At 33.8% G+C, this 25,969-nt stretch overlaps 1 protein-coding gene and 1 pseudogene across 1 annotated transcript in view; one reads left to right on the forward strand and one right to left on the reverse strand.

Moving 5' to 3' along the window:
- Positions 1-1,604, forward strand: part of LOC132738632 (uncharacterized) — a 45,752-nt gene extending 44,148 nt beyond the window's left edge. Inside the window, exon 11 of the mRNA XM_060726191.1 lies at positions 347-1,604. Coding sequence (XP_060582174.1) covers positions 347-386 — 40 coding nt within the window. The 3' untranslated portion in view covers positions 387-1,604. The remainder of the gene's footprint in view (positions 1-346) is intronic.
- Positions 440-22,246, reverse strand: LOC132738631 (monocarboxylate transporter 9-like; annotated as a pseudogene).
- Positions 22,247-25,969: the final 3,723 nt, after the last annotated feature.

The following is a 25,969-nucleotide window of genomic DNA, read 5'->3' on the forward strand; positions in this document are numbered from 1 at the left end:
GTCATTTTGTCATACTGCAAACAATAGAGCTGCATTTTCCAATGGGAATTAAGGAATAAATACTCATACATGAAGCTAAGATCACGAGCTTTTTAATAGTGTAAGAATTTAAACAACGGACAAGAAATTGCAATAAACAAGCAGTTTAAAAAGGGCGGTATTTGCATTGTTCTAGCATTTGCAAAGATCGATTCTACCCGCAATGCACCATTGGTCTTTACTTGATATTCCTTGATTATTTACGTAGTTCATGTAGGAACTGTTTATTGGTGTATTGTCATAAAGTACATTTGAACATATTAGACATTGTTTTACGGTGCTCTTTAAACTGTACATTGTATTTCAGGGCGGACAATGCTTTGCCCAACGGAGATGTTGCTGTATGACGAATGATATTTATTGAAGAGAGAAACGACATGATAAAAAATATATTTTTGTAAAAAAAAATAATTAAAGTTTTGGCTACATTTACGTAGCATTACATTACAATACACCTTAAAATATTCTGCCAACAGTTAGATATTGGGCTACATATTTTTGTGAGTGCGATTAAAAAATAATAATGGGCATCAAATAACTAATATGAGGAAACTGTGAGAATTATGTACTTAACAATGTCTAAAAATAGTAATGATGCAACCGAGTAACTTACTACTTTACACTTAACCCTAACCTTCTGGAATACAAAAAGGATTCGCCTTTGTCTCAGGTGTAGACTGCACACCCGTACTGTTGGACCATTCTCTAACTTGTTGATATTTAAACTTCTTAAAGCGGCCTTCTGCTTCTTTAAGGCTAAACATTTTATTTTTTGATAAAATGTTTCATATAATTGTCAATTCAAAAGAATTCAGAGGAAAATGGAATTTTCCGACGATAAAACACATTAAATAATTAGGAACCCTCGTCAATACCTCTTATTTACCGTTCGCTATATATTTAAATTAGTAAAGCGGACGGTTCGTTCCCCGATCTTTTATTTTTAGAAACTGATGTTTTATAAATAGCTCTCGGGATGCTGGTTTTAAGATGGTTAAACATTGATATGATGCACTTTTCCAAGATACAAATACTGAAATACTTAGTTTGAAACAACACAGGATAGGTTATCTAACAGAAAAACCATAAGCTGAAGGCCGGTTTAAACTTTGAATGGACTGTTCAAAATTCAAAGCAGGACATTTACATTATACATATTCTATAGGTGAAAGATAAAACATGACCGTAAAGAAAAACAGAGAAAAACAGTATTGTTCGTACGTTGATATTTAAAGTGAATTGGTCAACAATAGTCACATATTTTATATGTATATAAATTATTGATGAAAAAACAATAGAAATGCACCATTTGGATATTCTTATAAAATATTATTCGGAAAAAATGTTGATAAAGTTACAAGTGATTTAGTATGAACATTTATTCTATGAATAATAACATTTTGTTCTAGAACATTTTATTATCTTCTATATAAATATATATGTTATATTGGATATTTGTATCTCACATTTACCATCAACATCTATATATAATTATTTCGTGTTTTGTTGTTATGGCTGATACCAAAATACTATCAACATTATTGTCTCTTGCACTACAGACTTTCTGTTATAGACTATTCATTTACTATTTTGCTATGTCTAAATCATAACAGATGCATTGCGATTATAAAGATAGACATATCAAAGAAAAGTGGCCATCTAAATATACTTATATCCAGATCGTTAGTTTTTAATGTTATTATGTATCATTTACAAATGAAATGTGTGATGGGTGTTTGATATAATATTGGATGCCTGATTGAAGTTGATAACTTACATAAAAGATAGTTTTATATATTTTGCGAATATTTTATGTATAAAAGCAAAACAACTATACAACTTTTCATGACCTTTTGCACTATTTATAGTAGGAAATTCAGTTGTTTTTTGTAAAGCATTTCATTATTGTATCATTTATTTGATATATTAGCTGTAAGTATTCACTTTCATCACTTACTCTCAGATATTTTGTTTAATATATTGAATCAATAAAAAAACAAAGTGAATGCTTACTGAAAGAAAGTCTTCGATTTTCTGTCAGGGAAAACTGTGGAAATCAAGGAATATAAATTATAAAATGCATTTAATTTATGAACAATAAATTCAGGTTTATCGGCATATATATTATATTACAGCTGCTTGTACAAAATTTATTATACGGATGATTGTTTTACTGATTTACTCGTTGTTTTCATTATATAATAATAAGCAAAGCGCTTGTCTATGAGGCATTTAACCATGTCACTAACAATATCCCACATGCTATATTTACGAAAGAAGCAAGCTCCGAATAAAGAAAATATCAAACTATAATTTATGTACAATAAACATTGAAGACGACATCGTTCTAAATAAACAACAATTCTTTATTGTCGCAGAATCGTGCCCATATATTGCTGATATTATCATTGCTTATTTGAGAATGGATGACGCAAATGTAATATTATGTGACGTCATGTTTGCTTTCTATGTATAATCTGAACGATGTTTTGTATGATTTCATTATTGTTTCAGAATGGACGTAAAAGAAATGACTAATATACAACATGTATATAAAATATTTATTATATTTGTACATTTGTTTCATAAAATTTCACGCTTAAAAAGATTTGTGTTGTTTTGCTTCTTTTTGTTTGTTTGTTTTTTATTGTTTGTTTCTATTTTCTTTTATTGATTTTTTTAATATTTTTATTTAATTATCATTTTAAGATTAAAGAGGATATCGAAAACGAAAATAAGCCCTATACATTTTTGGAGCAATCCTGAAAATATGTAAGATGGCACAATATTGGTGAGCTTCTAAAGCCTAAGTCGGAGGAGTCACTCCAGTTTTCTGAAGTTTTTAATCGTCAAGACGATGTAATACTATCTATTTCTTGTTTTCAAGAGCGACTTACTAAATTGTAATGAGCAAATATATCAATAAGTGTATTACAAAACACGAATAAGTAGAATTTGTTAAATAATAACAAAACTACCCTGAAATATGTATCAATATTGATAATTACACACCAGATTCAGTACCTGTATTTCTCCGATTGGTGTGTAAGAAACATGTTTAAAAGTAGCTACCTTGGCGACAACCTATAAGATATAATTGAACAATAGTGTCAGTTATTAATACAAATGAACTAAACACAAATGAGCAATCTAGGGATAAATGATGGACGATTATAATCTCTCTTTTTCCAAATATAAGATACATGTCTGAAGAGCTTCGGTCGCAATGTAAACATATAATATCTGAAAACAAGCTGTTTTGTATTTATTGTTATATGTTTAAAAGAACTGCATAAAACAGTTATTGCCCAGGCTTGGCAAGGGTTTCGATCGTCCGGGAATCAAAAACTACGCATACTAGAGGTGAAAATAAAACAACCTGTTGCAGGTTTGCTTCGCCGGATTTCTTATACCATACCAGAGAAACTTGAAATATTCTATCCAAAGGTTAACACTTACATTAATTACAATTGCTTATTTTAATTGAGTCAAACAAAAGTTAAATTTCTTTAAATAACGTCGTATTTGCATAGATTACATAATAAGATGTGCGTGTTTTATGACAATATGACAGTAAATAAACAAATTCTAAGAATTTGACAACTATAAAGTCAATTAAAGTTTATTTATAATTCAATTTGATTCACAATCAGTATTCGATTCGTTAATTGTATCTTTTACTACAATCATCTCTTTAGAATATTCGTTTATGGTATGTTTGGTATCTTTTACAGTGCCAATTGCTTTGTCACGTTCTGATTTATATACTAATGACGTCATAGCACTTGTAATACCGCCCAACAAAAGGAACGCACCTGAAATAGAACAATCCTTTATAGTAGAGGTTATTATAATACAAGTATTTGAATGGTTGCAAACACATAAACACTAGCTCCCTGGAATACACAAAAAGAGAAATAGTTGTATACTTATGTATTATTACACAGTTGGATTATTTAGATTTATAGTTTGACTGTTAAGAGACTGTTTGAGATTTAATGTTTAAGACTGATTTCAATCCATTTGCGTTTTCATTTCTCAACTAAAGAAAAGATGCTTAAATGTATATAATGAACATAAAAATTCAAAGATAATAAAGTATAATCAGAAGTAACTTGAAAATACGTTTTCTTTTCTTGCGAAACAGAGTCGGGTTTGAAAGAAAATCTTTAATATTATCATTTATCAATATTGTCATTATGCGCAACAGTCATCATTCTGGAGCGAATGATCTGAAACTTTGCATAATTATGATTGATTGGTCCAGACCTTCATCAAATTGGACACAAATCACACAAAAGCCAGCGAGCATAAAACAGCTAAAATAGTATAGGAAACTTTAGGTCTCCCTAAAGTTGCATTCATACGACGTAAAACAATAATACATTACCTGAAGTGTAGAAAGAATGATCATATATACCACCCGTATCAACAACAATGCCTGTTCACAAAAGAATTGAAAATGAAAAAAGACCATTGCGAATAAAAGGTATTACCTTAAATGCATGTGACGTGTTCAAGTATAAATCCATTTATTTCTCCAAATACTTCGACACAAAATATGAATACTAGTACATGTATATGATATATTCTATTATGCTTTATGATTTGAATATTTATTACATGTAACAAGTTTATTTACATATATATTAATTAATAAAACAAATTAAATACATACCCGCCATGATAGGCCCCAGAAGTATTCCAAGACCACAAAAGAAATATTGTATTCCAATAGATTTAGCGAGATTTAATATACCAACATATTTCACTGAAACACTGGCAGTTAATACATACACATTGCCGTACAAAGAGCCAAGAAAAATAGCAAAAATAACGTTCCCTGCAGTTGTATGTGATATAAATGGATACACAATTGTCATAATACCTAATATGAACATTGGTAGGCAATACAAAATAGCGTCCCTTATATATTTGTGAGAAGCAACAACACCGGTGAGTATTCTTCCTAAAGCTGTAAGAATTCCTGACAACGAAACAAGGTTTGCTGCAAACGATCTTGAAAACCCCTTTTCGACAACATACTTCGGCAAATGCATAAATACTAGGTAAGTCCCAAGGCAAAAACTAAACAATCCAAGGCTCAAGCATAAAACTGTTTTGTTTGATAAAACTAAAATATAGTCCTTAAGGTTTTTTACGATGGCTGAACATGGGTCTTGCTGTTACGACTAAATTCAAACCGTCGACGAGATTTAGTGTAGAGTTCAAGTTTACTAGGGAAAAACATGACTCCAAATACAACAATATGTGCGTATATCCCCGATAACAACAGAAAGAATCCAAATGATCCATACGTGTTGTAGATGAAATCCATAACTGGTGCTAGAAACGTTAAACCAAACCCAATTCCGGACAGTGCAATACCCAAGGCAATCTTTCGTCTTTTGTGGAAGTTGTATCCAATAACAACCATACTTGACGTAAAGCCCACAGCCCCTCCTAAACCTATGTTTAAAAATATAATAATTGCAACATATTAAGTCGATTCTATGAATTCAATACTGGCATCGACTATATTGGCAATCTGTTCTATTAGAATATGAATTTTTATGGTTATAATCAAGCATTTAACATTTCGTGAAAATGAAATTCAATAGTCAGTGTAGGAGACTTTGTTAATAAAATGTCAGGCACAGCGAATACGAATAGAATTGATAAAGTGATATAAAAGAAAGCTACACAATATATGGATTTCTCACCTGCGACTATTCCATATGTTAATATTACGCATTCAATATTTGGTGCAAATGCTGTACCTAAATAACCAAGAAAGAACAAACACCCAGAAGCTACAAGGGCAACACGGCAACTGAATCGCTCTAGTACAATGGATGATAATGGCGCTGAAAATAAATACAAAGATTAATTACATCATTTAGCTAAGATATACTAGTTGGTTGCTCATAATTTTTACCAAAGATCGCTGTATAAAGTGACGCAGACAATTTAACAACGTGCAAGTTTCCCCGCTCTCATTAAGACTTTAAGGGCCACATTAAACAAACTTTTGTTAAGGAAGGGTAAAAAATTATATATTTGTCTTCAAACTATCAAATCTATTTTGTATAAAGATTCGTATCCATATGCTTATTTGCACAAGAAGCTTGTTTTTTTATTTGTTTATTTTGATGCAGTATAAGTCACACCGACACTTTAAAAGTCGCATCGATTTTTCTAGCCTTATATTTGGAGGAGACCTCATGTCCCCCTCTGAGCTCTATTTCAGGCACGAGCGGGCACATTAGTAGATAAGTATTCATTTAAGTTCTACAGTGTAATATTGTGCTGCTCTTAACTCAATTAATACATTGTCTTAATATCAAATCAAGGTTTCTTATGCTACTTTTGGGCCGATGACTTTCTTTTTTTTTATTCAATATCTTAGAAATATAAAGCCTTTTTGTAAAGAGTATGTGGTAAACGTAGCCACGATGTTGTTTTATTAAGTGTAGTGTTGATTTAAATCAAATCCTGTATTATAATAATATCGATTCGTTTAAATAATAACGCTATTACTAATTTTACTCCATTTAACTTTTGCGCTTGATTTATAACTTATATACTTAGGAAATAGATATCAATTCTGAGTGCATTGTTGTATAATAATGCACGGTTTGAGTTCAAATGCGTAGTAATATAATAACGAAGGCCGATAGGCCTGAGTGATTAATTACAAAGCATTTGAACGAAAAACGTGCATTATTATACAATAATGCACGAAGAATTAATATCTATTTCCATTCTAACACGTCAAAATGAAAATTAAATTATTATTATAAAGTTGGACTTTATGTTTGGTGGTTAAATTTGTTTTGCCTCAGAGATTCCAATAGAAACGTTCTTTAAAGGCTGTTCCAGTGGGTTGAAAAAAGTGTCGTTAAATTTACCGTGTGTAGAAACATTTTGATAATAACGAATTTTGAAAACGTTTATAAAACTTTGTGTGTTTATTTTATTTCACTCTATAATTTTTCCAGCAAAATACAAATTATTAAAAGTGAAATAAATTTAAAACCAAACTTGTTTGCGACATTAAAATAGCGTTCTTGATTTTGATTGTTTTGCACGTGCTGTTTGGCGCTACATTGTGATGTCACGTAAACAACACTTTAAACGTCTGTACAGCGTTAACGACTGAATTAAAGATATTGGTGTTCGGATTCATTTTCTTAATTAGACCATTTTCTTTCATTCTAGATAGTTTTCACAACAAAATTCGATAAAAAATGTTTTTTATTTATCAGATTTTTCAAACAAAATGGCGCCCTCAATGTGAAAATACACAGGGAGATAACAAGAACGGCGTGTTGTGTAAACACTAAATAATCAAAAGATTGCACTGGTTCTTCAATAACGTTGTTTTATTATCGATTACCGGAAGTCAACTCATATAATGACGTCAAATACAATAACATATAAAAAGGTGCGTCACGCTAAACGTGACGCTAATATTGGCGCAATAACTCAGTACATACATATGTACGTAACACTCCGGGGGCCACAATGCTTGTTCAAGATCATATTAAATAAAATAATAATTGTACAAACTGAAATTCAATGAAATGAAGTATTGTAACTTAGAAACTTTGAAATCAGATATATCTAGTGAATTAAATTACAAGTTCAATCAATCAATTAAATTCATAAACTGTCTCTGATATTAAACCACTATTGCAATTACAAATGTAGTTTCAAATCATTGTTATTATACTCTTATTGTAATTAACCGGTAAAGTTTCACTGATTGTATATAACGCATTGCAAATGTCACTTTATGTTTTAAAGGCATGCGCGAAAAATTGGTGCCGGCAAATGCACGTGAATCACGTGTACAATGTTACTTAAGTTCTAGTGGGTACAGCTTGGCAATAGGTCGTGTAGTAATTCCTCGTCTGGATCTAACACGGGCTGCTCGAATATGTCCATCACCGCCAGTTACTACATCTTTTATAATTCCTAATGACCAGCGATTCCTTGGTAAATACTCGTCATGTATTTGAACCACGTCACCAACATTGATATTGTCACCATGGTTACCAGATTTTCTGTGAAACTCTCGCAACGATGTGAGGTATTCGTGTTTCCATCTTGACCAAAAATGATCAAGTGTTGCAGTCTTAAATCTGAACAATTTACCGGCCGATTCATGGGTTAATGCCTTTGTTGTGGGATCTCTGTCGTCTGGATAAATAGGGGAGGTAATCCTTCGTCCGTATAGTAGATGCGATGGTGTTAATGGCTCTTCATCTTTGGTATCTGTATATGTATATGTAAGAGGGCGGTCATTGATAATGCATTCTATTTCTGTTACAAGTGTACGAAGAACTTCCATGCTTATTAATGATTTCCAAAGCACTTTTCTGATACATGTCTTGGTAATACCTATAAGTCTCTCCCACCAACCACCATACCAAGGGGCATGTTGCGGGATAAAAGTCCATGAAATATTGTGTGTTCCAAGAATCTCGTCCTTCGGGATTTTGGCAGTGGCTATATATGTAAGGGCGTTATCAGACATTATAATTTTTGGAATTGATTTTCTACTGAAGAAACGCCGTAGAGCCAAAATGAATGATTCCACAGTCATATCTGACACAATCTCTAAATGAATAGCTCGTGTATTTGCGCACGTGAAAAGACAAATATATGCCTTTTGTAGATCTCCATGAGGTGTTTTTACTGTCAATGCTCCAGTGAAATCTATCCCTGTCACAGTGAATGGTGGTGCTTGTTTCAATCTGTTGCTCGGTAAAGGTGGGGCGTCGGGAATACTATATGCTTTACCTGTTACCTTGCGGCACGTGACGCACGAGCGAACAATTTTCCGGACACGTTGACGAATACTTGGAATCCAGTACTTTTGACGAAGAAATGTGACAGTACTTGCTGTACCGGAATGAAGCTGAACAATATGTGCGTCCTTTATGATAAGGTCTGTAAATTGATGTTTAGACGGAAGAAGGAACAGGAATCTCGTGCTTTCTTGTAACGGTGCATTATGTAATCTACCGCCGCAACGAATTAGCTTATCGTCATCCATAAAAAGATCTAGCTGTGCTACTATAGTTGGTCTTCTTGACCTGCTAGATTTGTTTTCTAACAGGTACTTTTTCACTTCTGGGTAATTTTTTGTCGTTGCACGTGTATTATTAGTTGTCTGGCTGCTACATCCATCTCGTGTGTCTCTAAAGGTCCACGTATTTTCTCTGAACGTCTGCAATTATTAACAAATCGGTTGACGTAGGCCGTAACACGTAATAGTTTCATATATGAATTATATCTCTGGAAGTCTAGAATCTCTATAATATTTGGTGTTTGTAATGAGTCTCTTGAGGCTGTCAAGACAGTTGTTTCACATTTAGGATTGTCATATTCAACAAACTGGTAATCGTTCCTGGGAAATGCTCTCTCATCCGTCAGCAATGTAGGGCCATGCATCCACAATGGATTATTTTGAATTTTTTCGTAGGTAAGTCCTCTCGATAAAAGGTCTGCAGGATTCTCATGAGTCGGACAATACTGCCATTGAAAACCATTAGACATCTCTTGTATTTTTTTTTACACGATTTGAAACAAATATCGGTTGTTTCTTGGCTGAAGAAATCCAACTCAACACGATTTGACTATCGCTCCATAGATATATACTTTTACAGTCAATAACTGACTTTATATGTTGACAAAGTCTTGCTGCAAGAAGTGCTGCACAAAGTTCTAGCTTTGGAACTGTAAGCTGCTTAATTGGGGGCTACTTTACTACTCTTCGCCATTATGAGTATGCTTTCGTTACCGGAAACGAGATATGCGCATGCTCCATACGCTTTAATGCTTGAATCGGCGGAAAATATGCAGGCTTTCATCTTTGTGTGTGGATTTTGGGGAATATTGTCGGCTGAATTTTATTCCGGTGTGGCCTTGACTAAATCTTCTCTTATCTTTTTATCCATTCCCGTAATTATTTCTTCGGGTAAAAAACCTCATCCCAGTCGAAGTTTTGTTTCCATAGCAACTGTATCAACATCTTTCCTCTAACAGTAATTGGACAGAGCAATCCCCAACGGATCAAAGATGGATGACGACTCTTTCCAAAATCTTTCCCTTTTAGTTAATAATAAGTCATTACTTGGGTTTGAAATCTTTGGCGAATACGACATTTCATCGGCTGAAAGGATCCCAACGCATTCCCAGGATCTTTGTGACTGTATCCTTGTCGCCGACTTCATCGGACTGGATAATTCTACGCTAATTTTGGGTTGTTTTGAGCTCCAGGATCTCAAATTAAAGCCTGCTTGCTGGAACAGGTGTCTGCTGTCTTTGTAAAAATCCAACAGTGAATTCTCATCTGGTATACTTGCAAGAATATTGTCTACATATAACGCTTCCTTGACTCGGTCTTTAATGTTACAGTGATGTAAATCTAAATGTTTCATAATAACTGCGTTCAGAATGAATGGTGAGCACGTTGCTCCAAAAAGCACTGACTTGAAACGGTATATCTGAAGAGAACTATCTGGATCATTTGGATCTGATAGCCAAAAGAAACGGGTGACGTCACGGTCGTCTTGATGTAGGCTGACGTTTAAGAATGCTTTCTCAATATCAGTGCAGACAGCAAATTTGTTGTACCGGAAACGCAGTAATATTGAAGTCAAGTTGTTAAGTTGTGGTGGTATATTCATCAGACAATCATTTAAACTTGGAGAATTCTTAGACGATCTGCAACTGCAATCATAAACGATACGAATGGGTGTGGTTGCCGAGTCTTTTCTCACAGGATGATGGGGAATGTAGTGTACTTTTGGTTCGTGGTAATAATGGGGTCGGGACTAATGTGTCGTCTATACTATGAGATAATGGCTCTATAACCTTCTCTATAAATCCTCTCTGTTCCTGCTCGTAAATAAATATCTCCATATTTCTTTAGAAGTTCTGGGTCTTTTTTCAAATCTATTTATAACATTCATAGTTCTTCGTCGGCTTATGTTCTCGTTACTTGATAGAAAGGGATGTCATCTTTCCATGGTAATTTGGGCAATGTATTGTCCATTACTGTACGTAAATACTATTGTCCTGATACTCTCTTTGTTTCTCAAAGTTTAACTGTTGGTTTGGTTTCTGTTCAACTCCAATGGACTCTACCTCCCAAAATTTCTCTAAATTTTACAACATTTGTGTTTTCATAGCAATAACGTTCATCATGGATACGGGAATCGACGTAGAAAATTTATTAGAGTACCTGTTTTCAAATGGTCCTGATAGAAGGTATCGATTTTAAGATAGTATAGCTGTAGGCCCGTCTCCTCTAATAACTTTTGATCTGTATAACGTCCCAGTAATGATCAGCACCAATAAAGAATCTTCGATATCAAAATCTTCATCTCCTGAGACTGGATGTGCGAGTTTGAGCCCTTTCAGGGTAAGGAAGGTGACCAGCATGTTTGTGATAAGATTTCAGTGGCATGGAAATTTCCAGGAATAATTTCAAAACCTTTATGGGAATATTTTTCTTTTGCTGTTTCTAATACACGATTGCTCTGCTTAAATGTCGCACGCGACGCTTTCTGTGTCTCCGAAAACCCGACATGTATAATGTTTCACTTCCGGTGGGCTCCCCAATTGTAATTTTTGGGCTAGGGTGTCACTTATAAATGAACTCTGGAACCTTCATCAAATAGGATATTGGCGGAAATGGAGGGTACTTTTTGAGGTTACCAAAATGGAAACTGCTGTCTTTTAATAATACAGGACCTGGTGTGGTAGACGTGAGCCAGAATGTAATACCGAAGTGGAGTTCTTTTCTCATGTTGAATAACAAGGATACTTATCTGTACGATTTGGCCTGCTATTTCTACTCCACAAAAATACTAGTATGATGTCTGCGTGAGCATATATTTTACACTTGAATTTTAGACTTACAGTCTGTAATCTTGTGGTTTCCCAGACAATTAAAAATAGCCTTCTTTCCTTCACTATCTTCATTCTCTGTTCACGATTCTTTAAATTTTTCACAGTCTATACAAGAGTGCTCTCCCTTACAAAACGCCAACATCTCTGTCTATGTTGTCGTAAATTGCCTGGTATAGATGTATTTTTTCTTTCCGGCTTTCTGGAATCAGATTTTGTTAAAAAAGTTGCTGTAGGAATAAAGTCTTGAGGGGTATTCAGCAAAATTTCCAGCGTCTAAAATATTGATTTCATTTCAGTATACATTTCATCAATTCACGCAAAGACCACGACTGTATTCCCGTGCGCACGTGTAATGTTTGTTCTGACCTCTGGGTGGTAGTTTTTGAAGGATAACCGGTGTAAGTAGTGAACCGTATGTGGTCTCATTTCTGATTCAGTGAAGCTAATGCTCTGATATATGTCTCTGTTGTATCATAGAATTTTCTAACACTCTGTATAGTGTACCTGGGGTGCTGGAACTTCTAGTAATGCTTTTCATGTAAGTTGGATAATTCTGTCTTTTTGACCATATACTCTCATGTAACAATGAAATAGCCTGTTCATAATTAACATTAGTTAAGGCAAATCCAGCTATTGTTTGCAAAGCCTCATTTTTAAGACACGACTTCAAGTAATTAAATTTCTGTACTCCGCTAAGTGAAAGATTCGTGTGTATAGCAGACTCGTAAGAATCCCAAAATGAACACCAGTCAAGGACATTTCCGTCGAACTTCGGCAAATCTAACTTTGGTAATTTGTGATATACTGAGCTTTGATATAAGGACGGTAAGAAATGCATCTGGGAACTATTCTCGCTGATACCTGACGCACAAATCTCGGATGTTTCGCTTTGATACGGACGCTTGAAATGGCTGAGCATTAGGGTTTTAGAGCTGGGGGAATTGTAGTTTCAAATTTGAAATAGATACCTTCCTAAAATCATGTATCTTCTGTATCTTGGTCTTTAACATGTATATATACTCATCATGCTCAAGAATTTCTGTTTCTATTTGTTCTTCTTCTTCGTCTTGAAAAGAATCAAGGATCTTTTCGTGAATCTCCGTTATCGTCTGCTGTTTTCTGTTTGAGGGAATCAATGATCGTCACAAGTTCCTCGTAATCGGCTGTCTCCCGCTGAATTATCTCGAATTTGTTCAGGAGTCGTGTAACTGGCGCCTTTGTGACCCTTCTGTATAGAACGTAATTTTTTTGTCATAGTGTTATCCGGTTCGCGGGACCAAAATGTTGTGTAAACACTAAATAATCAAAAGATTGCACTGGTTCTTCAATAACGTTGTTTTATTATCGATTACCGGAAGTCAACTCATATAATGACGTCAAATACAATAACATATAAAAAGGCGCGTCACGCTAAACGTGACGCTAATATTGGCGCAATAACTCAGTACATACATATGTACGTAACACGGCGAGTGCATTGTTGTAGAATAATGCACGCTTCGGGCCTTCTTTGTTTATATAGAAAAAAAATCCGATAGTGTTAGAATATGTAATAGAAAGAGCACCGAAACACGAGGCTATCTGATTTGTACGAGGGGGCGTAGCCCCCGAGTATTAATCAGATTGCCGAGTGTTTTGGTGTTCTTTCTCTTTTGTATCATAGTCAAACATAAAAGCACGTTCCCTGTTGTCACAATATGAAACCCCGGCAAAAATGAACCAATGAACGAACATCTGAATATGACATTTCTGTCGCTTTCCCTTTCTCTGCCGTCACAATATGTAAACCCCAGCAAAATGAGCCAATCAATGGGCATGCCCTGGAGTGCGGGTAACTAATACCCGCACTCCAGTTAACGCACGGTGCATGTATATGTATACGATTTAACCCTGACACATTTTCAACAGAAAGGTCTCCAGACTATGATACAAAATGTATATAATCGCATTAAGAACTTGCTCCCGGTTTCTTTAAGTCACTTTGAGTTATACCTTTAATACAATTATGTATATTATCGCGGAAAGAACTTGCTCCCGGTTTCTGTAAGTCACTTTGAGTTATAAATTTAATACAATTTTGTATATTATCGAGGAAAGAACTTGCTCACTGTTTCTTTAAGTCACTTTGAGTTATACCTTTTATACAATTATGTATGTTATCGCGGTAAGAACTTGCTCCTGGTTTCTTTGTCACTTTGAGTTATACCTTTAATACAATCATGTATGTTATCGCGGTAAGAACTTGCTGCTCCCAGTTTCTTTCGCCGAAAGAACTTGCTCCCATTTTCTTTAAGTCACTTTGAGTTATACCTTTATACAATTGTGGATATATAATCACGATAAAATGTTGCTCTACAATGCTCTATGATTGTTTTATTAAAGTGCATAATGCGATCTATCTGCTGTCTGCAGTCTACAGCATTATTGTTAAGAATATTTCTAAATATCAATGCTAAACAGTTAATGCCTACTTAAAGTAGCATACAATATTTTGCTATGATTTTTTGAAGATGAGTATAATACCAAAATGTCAGGTCGCCATAAGTGTCCGTTGTAGTCAACAAACAACCGTTCTTAGATGGTAACGATGAAAGAGACAGCAATGTTTTTACACGGCATATCTAACATCCCTTACAAAAATGATACGTGACAACAATCAACATAACATGAAAGACAGCAATCATTTTAAATGCAATAAGATATGACAGTTATTTACAAATTTTAAATGAAATCAATAATAAAATTTGTAAATACCATAAGCATATCCGAGTTACCCTGATGCTGGGAAGGATCAATCAGTACTATCTTAATACATGTAATAATTGATCCAAAATGCAGTCGACTGTAAACTACCTGATATAATATATGTAAAACGTTTTACACGTGCTCCAGTGAAAATAAATTTAAAAATATTGTTTTATACATCGTATTTAATTTACAATCACATCTTATAAAACCATTCGCTTCGCTTCCTAAATGAGAATAGCTTTTTAATTTAAACCAGCGTTAACTAGTGACTTCCAAAAAAGAGCAGTAATTATACTAGTGCAAGGCAGGTGGTCATGTTATACCTGAAAATAAAGATCTTTTTCAGAAATTGTGCAATGTCATCGGATGGAGGAATGTTTTAGCTGCATGAATAGCATAATATTATTGCGCAGCTTCTTACTTTGAAAATGTTTTTATTTATTGTCTGTTATTTTGTCTTAAATTAACGGCGAGAAAACTTTGATGATCTAATATAGGGTTTCGAAGTGTTTTACAAAACACGGATTAGCAGTTACTTGTTAATTGATACAATAATATCAAAACAACTCTGAAATATGTATAACCCTATTGATAATTACACTAGAAGATGTAGCGAGTGCCCGTATTCACTGACTGCCATGTACATTGTATCTTAGTGTGTAAGAAACAGTTTTACGAGTACCGAACTTGGTGACAACCTAAAACCAGGATTGATTTATCGCATTAGTTATTAATATGAATGAACTAAACACCAATGAGCCGTCCAGGGATTAATGCTGGACGATTTTATTCTCTCTTTCTTCCACATATGAGATACATGTCTAAAGAACTTCGGTCGTAAGGTAAGCATATGATACCTGAATACATGCTATTGTGTATCTGATGTTATTATATGTTTAACAGAACTGCGTAGAACAGTTATTGCCCAGGCTTGGCAAGGGTTTCGATCGTCCGGGAATCAAAAACTACGCATAGTAGAGGTGAAAATAAAACAACCTGTTGCAGGTTTGCTTCGCCGGATTCTTATACCATACCAGAGAAACTTAAAATATTCTATCCAAAGGTTAACACTTACATTAATTACAATTGCTTATTTTAATTGAGTCAAACAAAAGTTAAATTTCTTAAAATAACGTCGTATTTGCATAGATTACATAATAAGATGTGTGTGTTTTATGACAATATGACAGTAAATAAACAAATTCTAAGAATTTGATAACTATAAAGTCAATTAACCCTTTCCCCCATGAGCATATTGTGAAAAATGGCCATTTTCACTGAAAAGCCTCCTCTCACAAGTTCAAACTGCTATGAAACTATGAAAAATGCTTCAATACTAATCAAACTTGGCACAAATGTTGACTGGACCATTGCCTTTGTAACGACATGCTCAGTCTTAAATTTCCTGTTACAATGGCAACGAGGGGACATCTCAAAATTGCCAAAAATCACTTTTTTGCCTCGATTTTTTCCATCAAAATTTAGTTCAAAGTGCTGCAACTTCTCAAGGGATTGAGATAGAGTCAAAGGCTTTTCAGCGTTGGTTACACGTTATCTTATGATCGACCTGGGGTCATTTAAAGCCTCTCACAAGTCCAAAATTTTCTTGGCGATGAGGGGGACTCTGCCCCCCTTCAAACCCCCCAAACAGAAGGGGGCACATCCCCCTTCTGGCAACCCCCTGATGTAATATTTGGATGGGGGACGGCGCCGAAAAAATGGTCAATTTTTTTTAACAACATTTCTCAAACGAAAAACAGTGTTTGGGGCCTAAAATAGGGCATTTTTTCACTGTTTGAGGCCTCAAAAAGGGGGGGGGGGCAAAAAGCCGTCGAAACACGCTTATATAAGGGAAAAGGTTAACAAAAAAATGATGAAAAACCTTGGAACCACCCAAAATCTAGTTTTTCCATGTTAACATTTGGTCTTTTACCTAATTTTGGTGAAAAATCATTGTTTTGTAACATTTATAATTTTTTTAGTTAACCCTTTCCCCCATGAGCATATTGTGAAAAATGGCCATTTTCACTGAAAAGCCTCCTCTCACAGTTCAAACTGCTATGAAACTATGAAAAATGCTTCAATACTAATCAAACTTGGCACAAATGTTTGACTGGACCATTGCCTTTGTAACGACATGCTCAGTCTTAAATTTCCTGTTACCATGGCAACGAGGGGACATCTCAAAATTGCCAAAAATCACTTTTTTGCCTCGATTTTTTCCATCAAAATTATTTAAAAGTGCTGCAACTTCTCAAGGGATTGAGATAGAGTCAAAGGCTTTTCAGCGTTGGTTACACGTTATCTTATGATCGACCTGGGGTCATTTAAAGCTCTCACAAGTCCAAAATTTTCTTGGCGATGAGGGGAACTCTGCCCCCCTTCAAACCCCCCAAACAGAAGGGGGCACATCCCCCACGCTTATATAAGGGAAAAGGTTAAAGTTTATTTATAATTCAATTTGATTCACAATCAGTATTCGATTCGTTAATTGTATCTTTTACTACAATCATCTCTTTGGAATATTCTTTAATATGTTCGGTATCTTTTACAGTGTCAGTTACTCTGTCACGTTCTAATTTATACACTAATGACGTCATAGCACTTGAAATACCGCCCAATAAAAGGCACGCACTTGAAAAAGTACAATCCTTTATAGTAGAGGTTATCATAATACAAGTATTTGGATTGTTGCAAACACATTAACGCTAGCTCCCTGGAATACACAAAAAGAGAAATAGTTGTGAACTTATGTATTATTACACAGTTGGATTATATAGATTTATAGTTTGACTGTTAAGAGACTGTTTGAGATTTAATGTTTAAGACTGATTTCAATCCATTTGCGTTTTCATTTCTCAACTAAAGAAAAGATGCTTAAATGTATATAATGAACATAAAAATTCAAAGATAATAAAGTATAACCAGAAGTAACTTGAAAATACGTTTTCTTTTCTTGCGAAACAGAGTCGGGTTTGAAAGAAAATCTTTAATATTATCATTTATCAATATTGTCATTATGCGCAACAGTCATCATTCTGGAGCGAATGATCTGAAACTTTGCATAATTATGATTGATTGGTTCAGACCTTCATCAAATTGGACACAAATCACACAAAAGCCAGCGAGCATAAAACAGCTAAAATAGTATAGGAAACTTTAGGTCTCCCTAAAGTTGCATTCATACGACGTAAAACAATAATACATTACCTGAAGTGTAGAAAGAATGATCATATATACACCCGTATCAACAACAATGCTGTTCACAAAAGAATTGAAAATGAAAAAAGACCATTGCGAATAAAAGGTATTAGCCTTAAATGCATGTGACGTGTTCAAGTATAAAATCCATTTATTTCTCCAAATACTTAGACACAAAATATGAATACTAGTACATGTATATGATGTATTCTATTATGCTTTATGATTTGAATATTTATTACATGTAACAAGTTTATTTATATATATATTAATTAATAAAACAAATTAAATACATACCCGCCATGATAGGCCCCAGAAGTATTCCAAGACCACAAAAGAAATATTGTATTCCAATAGATTTAGCGAGATTTAATATACCAACATATTTCACTGAAACACTGGCAGTTAATACATACACATTGCCGTACAAAGAGCCAAAGAAAAATAGCAAAAATAACGTTCCCTGCAGTTGTATGTGATATAAATGGATACACAATTGTCATAATACCTAATATGAACATTGGTAGGCAATACAAAATAGCGTCCTTATATTTTGTGAGAAGCAACAACACCGGTGAGTATTCTTCCTAAAGCTGTAAGAATTCCTGACAACGAAACAAGGTTTGCTGCAAACGATCTTGAAAACCCCTTTTCGACAACATACTTCGGCAAATGCATAAATACTAGATAAGTCCCAAGGCAAAAGCTAAACAATCCAAGGCTCAAGCATAAAACTGTTTTGTTTGATAAAACTAAAATATAGTCCTTAAGGTTTTTAACGATGGCGCTGGTCTTGCTATTACGACTAAATTCAAAACGTCGACGAGATTTAGTGTAGAGTTCAAGTTTACTTGGAAAAAACATGACTCCAAATACAACAATATGTGCGTATATCCCCGATAACAACAGAAAGAATCCAAATGATCCATACGTGTTGTAGATGAAATGCATAACTGGTGCTAGAAACGTTAAACCAAACCCAATTCCGGACAGTGCAATACCCAAGGCAATCTTTCGTCTTTTGTGGAAGTTGTATCCAATAACAACCATACTTGACGTAAAGCCCACAGCCCCTCCTAAACCTATGTTTAAAAATATAATAATTGCAACTAATTAAGTCGATTCTATGAATTCAATACAGGCATCGACTATATTGGCAATCTGTTCTATTAGAATATGAATTTTTATGGTTTAACATTTCGTGAAAATGAAATTCAATAGTCAGTGTAGATGACTTTGTTATTAAAATGTCAGGCACAGCGAATACGAATAGAATTGATAAAGTGATATAAAAGAAAGCTACACAATAAATGGATTTCTCACCTGCGACTATTCCATATGTTAATATTACGCATTCAATATTTGGTGCAAATGCTGTACCTAAATAACCAAGAAAGAACAAACACCCAGAAGCTACAAGGGCAACACGGCAACTGAATCGCTCTAATACAATGGATGATAATGGCGCTGAAAATAAATACAAAGATTAATTACATTATTTAGCTAAGATATATTAGTTGATTGCTCATAATTTTTACCAACGATCGCTGTATAAAGTGACGCAGACAATTTAACAATGTGCAAGTTTCCCCGCTCTCATTAAGACTTTAAGGGCCACATTAAACAAACTTGTGTTAAGGAAGGGTAAAAAGTTATATATTTGTCTTCAAACTATCAAATCTATTTTGTATAAAGATTAGTATCCATATGCCATGTATGCTTATTTGCGCAAGAAGCTCGTTTTTTAATTTGTTTATTTTGATGCAGTATAAGTCACACCGACACTTTAAAAGTCGCATCGATTTTTCTAGCTTTACATTTGGAGGAGACCTCATGTCCCCCTCTGAGCTCTTTTTCAGGCACGAGCGGGCATATTAGTAGAACCCCTTAAGAACTGACAACTGTATAGATTTCTTTCTCAAATAAAAGATCCAAAGTACCTACAGGAATTGCGTCGCGTATAACGTTGGTGCCGGAAGATTAATTAGTAATAATTAAAGTGCATTTTGCCTTATTGTTAATACTATTTAATAAGATTTATGTATACATTTTCGTGTATATAAAGCGTAAATAACGTACCTCCTAAACTTATCAAAGACACATGAATAGCCCCTGCCACTGATGTCATAGAAATACTAGCCTGGTATTTATCAAGGAGAATTATGTGAACAATCCCTGAGGCAAACTGAGTAGCTCCAAAGAGACAGTATGCTCCGAAACTTCCAAACAAAACAACCCATGACCAGCCGTGATCCATATCAGTGAAATGTGGATCTTTAACGTCTTGACTATCAAGGAGAGGAGTTTCTCTCGATATTTCTGGCTCTTCGATGTTATGACTAGTTTTTCCAAGAGGTTCCATTGTCGATCTTTGTTGGTGATGCTTTCCTTTTGGAAGTTTCGAAAAAACAACTTTTATTAGAGTCTTCTATTTTTGTCAAGTTAAAGTACAGTATCCGCTAAATACATAAAAAAGCATACCTTGTATTTAAAATAATATTTTCGATCAGTAATCACTTTAGTTCTACATTGTAATATTGTGCTGCTCTAAAATAAATATATTATCTTAATATCAAATCACCGTTTTTCATGTAACTTTTGGACCGATGATTTTTATTATTCTCCACTATCTTAGCAATACAAAGCCTTTTCGTATTTGGTAAAAGTAGCCACAATGTTGAGATTAAGTGCAATGTTAATTTAAATCAAATCAATATATCGATTCACTTAACAAATAACGCTAATACTATTTTTAGATTTGTTTTACTTTTGTTAACAATTTTACACCATTTACCTTTTGCGCTTAGAGTCACTTTGAGTTATACCTTTTATACAATTACAAGTATGTTATCGCGGTATGTACTTGCTCCCGGTTTCTTTACGTCAGTTTGAGTTATACCTTTATACTATTATGTAAATGCTATCGCGGTTAGAACTTGCTCCTGGTTTCTTTAAGTCGGTTTGAGTTTACCTTTATATCACTTATTTATAATTAAGAGATGGCAACGAGTAACCGTTTAACCGAGTACTCGATCGAACGTCCTAATATCGGTTAACAAAATTGATATTCGATTACTCGGAAAAAATATATAAGTTTTACATTTTTGCGATTTTAAAATATTTGTGTATCCAATTAGTTCAGAAATTCGGAGATGTACATGTATCTTCATAAATACCTGTTAAATGCAATCAAATCATCCTTGCAGAGGTGTAAAAATGATATCTTAAATTTAAAGAGGCGATCAACATTTTGACACGCGCATGGGATTGAACAGCTGTGTCACTTTCGTCATTCGACCTCTTATGATATTTAATTACCTTAAATTTTGCATTAATTGGAACGTTTTAAAATATTATGTTGTTGATTTTATTCTAATTAATTTGTTTATTGGTTATTCTAACTTACCTCCTTTGCCGTCCTTTTATAGATATGAATTCTATATGAATTTAAATAGTAAACGAAAGTAGCATGCAGACGGTGTTGATATTGTGTGATAAGACTTTGAAGATCATCGTAAATCATCCGAGTAACGGAGTATTCGATCGGAAAAATGACCGAGTACTAGAGTTTTAGTATTGGTATCCGTTGCCATCCCTAAATTATATGTATGATATCGAGGTAAAAACTTGCTCCCGGTTTCTTAAAGTCGGTTTGAGTAATAAATACCTGTATACAATTATAATTTATATAATTATGCTATCGCGGCCGGTTTCTTTAAGTCAGTTTGAGTTATATACCTTTATATAATTTTGTATATATATACAATCTTTATTAATTTAAGTCTTATCCGTACAAAACATACAACATTTCAATAACAAATTGTAAAAAAGTGCCTGTATGGTTATTCTGGAGACTAAAACATAATGAAAGGGGAGGCCACTCCCCAGCCCATACTGCAAATACTTCCAATATGTAACGAAGAGTTACCTCTCTTTTCCATGCTTATTTACATTGTATTCAGAAACCAGTGCTAACCTAACAACTTGCTCCCGGTTTCTTTAAGTCAGTTTGAGTTACACCTTTGTACAATGATAAGTTCGTAAGTACGTTAGTTAAGTTAAGTTAAGTTAGAAAGTAAATATATTATTATCGTGACATGTGCATATCTATTACAATACATATCTATACAAATACATTGACAATATTCGTTTGGTTGTGTGTCAGATGAAATTTTATTTCATCGAGTGAGTTTTAAAAACAGTATTCTCACGAATGGCGTAGCCATGAGTGAGAATACTGTTTTTTAAAGTTCACGAGACGAAACAAAATTACATCTTACATAAGAAAAAAAACAACAAATTTTCTTTTCAGTTTATGCTTAAAAACAAGTTGAAATGAAATTTCTAAATATTAAAATCTGTTTTCCCCACTGGTATCCTCATTTACTCAAATTTCTCATAAAATACAGAAGTCTTGGGCTGGAAAACAAGTTCGGCAATCAACGTTAAATAGCGATGATATTATTCAAATACATGTAAGATGAATGATCGCTTGTTTTAATAATAAAAACAATTCTAGTAGGAGAAAAAGTCAAACCATCCATCCTTATTTCTGTTACTTACGGCGAATTTATATTAGACCGGGCTCTGTTAAATGTAAGCGACTGACATTTTTAAAAGACGTGTATTTCACGAGAGGTAAACAATTGTGTTTGATTCTGAGGGATATCATTTGAATTTGTTAGTCATACATCTTTTTAGAAGGTAGAAAACTTATTTTAGGACTGTTACAGACAATAAATAAGTGTTGACAGATGTGTAAACATTCAAAAAGCAGCTAGGAAATTGAAAAAAATGGACTTTGTGAAAAGCTGTCTAACGAACGCTGTGTTGTTTACTTATTCTTCGGGCTGATGGCTGTTATTGCTTTTCAAGTGATTATGCAGTTATTGCGTGTAGGATACTTTAATATGCCCAAATGAGCAGTTTTGCATGTGGAAGGAATAATATTGTATATTTCAGACAATAAAAATGAAACAAAAATTTGGAGACGATATTTGGTGATTGGTAATGTGAATGAACTGAAGTAAGTTTTCTTCTTTTTATTACTTTTAAAATTTCAGTTATTTATCAATTTCAGCTTTGCTTTTCTCTAAACAGCCCTGGCAATGTCAGAATTGTCAACAATAATAAAATTGAGGTACCACATGGGGAAAATCTTAAAAAGTAGTCTCATCATTGAAAAGTGTGAAATTATATTTTGATAATTTTCACTGTGAAATTATCAAATACAATTTTCACGGATAAATTAGTAATCCACTGAAAAGCATAAAATAAATACATTGTAATAATGATTATAATCATTATGTATTTATGCACTGTTAAATATATACAAAAACAGTAAGTAAATAAAACTTATAATGCGTGTTGATTATTGTTTAAGGAGTATATTGCGCTTTTCTTTTCTCGTGGTTATGTTTTCACATTTTAATATAGTTGTCTAAGAATCTTTAATATCAACATCTTTTAGAAGCGACATCGAAAAAAGAAAGAATAAAGAAGAGGGCCATGATGGCCCTGAGGTCCCTCACCTGTATCTAGGCCCCCGGAGCGGGGCTAGTTTAAACCCCAGGGCTTTTATTTCAACAAACTTGGAAGACACCCATTAGAAGATGTTTCATGATGTTAAGTTTTTACTACACACATATAATGAAAAACAATGACCTCCGCCCCCCCCCCCCTTTGGAAGGGCCAATTTTAACCCAAGGGCTTTTATTTGAACAAACTTGGTAGACACCAACAAAAAGATGTTTCCTGCTTAAAATCTAACCTCTAGCTCATTGGGTTTTTTAAAAGAAGATTTTTAAGTTTTTACTATACACATATATTTAAAAACAATGACACCTCTGGGGCGTAGCCAGTTTTAACCCCAGGGCTTTTATTTGAACAAACTTTGTAGACACTTACTAGAAGATGTTTCATGCTTAATATCTAAACTCTAGCTATTTGGGTTTTTTCAAAGAAGATTTTTAAGTTTTTGCCATACATATATAAGGAAAATCAATGACCCCCGGGGCGGGGCCAATTTTGACCCCAGGGCTTTTATTTGAACAAACTTTGTAGACACTCACTAGAAGATGTTTCATGCTTAATATCTAAACTCTAGCAATTTGGGTTTTTTCAAAGAAGATTTTTTTAAGTTTTTACTATATGCATATAGGGAAAATCAATGACCCCCTGGGGCGGGGCCAATTTTGACCCAAGGGGTTTTATTTGAACATACTTGGTAGACACTTATTAGAAGATGTTTCATGCTAAATATCTTAGCTCTAGCTCTATGGGTTCTTTAAAAGAAGATTTTGTAAGTTTTTACTATATGCATATAGGGAAAATCAATGACCCCCTGGGGCGGGGCCAATTTTGACCCCAGGGCTTTTATTTGAACAACTTTAGTAGACACTCACTAGAAGATGTTTCATGCCAAATATCTAAGCTCTAGCTCTTTGGGTTTTTTAAAAGAAGATATTTAAAGTTTTTTTCTTTCGGTTGCCATGGCAACCAGAGTTCTGCATGGAATTAAATTCTTTGAACAATTTTTAAAGGTGACCTCCAAAGGAACATTCCTGTGAAGTTTGGATGAAATTGGCTTAGTGGTTTATGAGGAGATGTCATTTAAAGTAAAAGTTTACGGACGGACGGACGACGGACGGACCGACGCTGGACGAAAAGTGATCACAAAAGCTCACCCTGTCACTTTGTGACAGGTGAACTAAAAAAGGTTAACAAGTTACTTCATTTTATAGATTCTAGTTGTTCATATAAAATGTTTCCTTTAATTCTTATACTAGTATACCTGTCATGTGTAATGTAAATTTTTTTGCAAATAATGAATTTCAAAATATTGACACGTATAAAATGGGATTAATTGCATGAAAAGTTATGCGTTATTTCTGTTTTGTATTACGAAGGAATACACGTATAGTAAAATATGATAACGATATCGTGAAAAAGAAAATGAATTTTATAGTAATTGTAAATGGAAAATATGGTAATTATATGTATGTTATCGCGGTAAGATCTTGCTCCCTGTTTCTGTAAGTCAGTTTGAGTTCTATCTTTATACAATTATGTATGTTATAGCGGTAAGAACTTGCTCGCGGTTTCTTTAAGTCAGTTTGAGTTATACCTTAATACAACTTTATGAATGTTATCGCGGTAAGAACTTGCTCCCGGTTTCTTGAAGTCGGTTTGAGTTATACCTTAATACAATTATATGAATATAATGTTATTGTTATTATGTATGTTAAAGCGGTAAGAACTTGCTCCCGGTTTTTTAAGTCACTTTGAGTTAAACCTTTATACAATTATATGAATTTTAATGCGGTAAGAACTTGCTCCCAGTTTCTTTAAGTCAGTTTGAGTTATACCTTTATACAATAATATGTATGTTACCGCGGTTAGAATTTGCTCCCGGTTTCTTTAAGTCAGTTTGAGTTAAACCTTAATACAATTGTGTATAATTTATGTTATCGCGGTAAGAATTTGCTCCCGATTTCTTTACGTTAGTTTGAGTTATACCTATACAATTGTGTATAATTTATGTTATCGCGGTAAAAACTTGCTCCCGGTTTCTTCAAGTCAGTTTAAGTTATACTTCTATACAGTTGTGTTAAAAACTCTTGCTCTCATTTCTTTTAAAGTGCATATAGCTATATATATGTCTGTTGTCTGCAGTTAACAAAATATTGTTAAGAATATTTCCAAAATTATTGCAAAACAGTTAATCCTTACTTAAATTAGCACACACTTTTATGTTCCGATTTTTTTGAAGATGAATAAATACCAATCAAAATGTCAGGTTTCTGTCGGTGACCGTCGTAGTCAACAAATAACCATTATAAAAAAATTTAAGCGGCTTATCTATAACATCCCTTACACAAATGATACGTGACTACACAACAATCAACGTTAACATCACATATATGAGAGCTATCATTTTACAAATTTTTATATGAAGCTTAAATAAAGATTATTAATACCGTTATCATCATATCCGAGTTACCCTTACATGCAAGGATCATATAATACAATCTTCATTGTTGATCCAAAATGC

This window comes from Ruditapes philippinarum, unplaced genomic scaffold (assembly GCF_026571515.1).
Source record: "Ruditapes philippinarum isolate M1 unplaced genomic scaffold, ASM2657151v2 ctg338_1_1_1_1, whole genome shotgun sequence".
In the NCBI taxonomy this organism is placed as follows: Eukaryota; Metazoa; Mollusca; class Bivalvia; order Venerida; family Veneridae; genus Ruditapes; species Ruditapes philippinarum.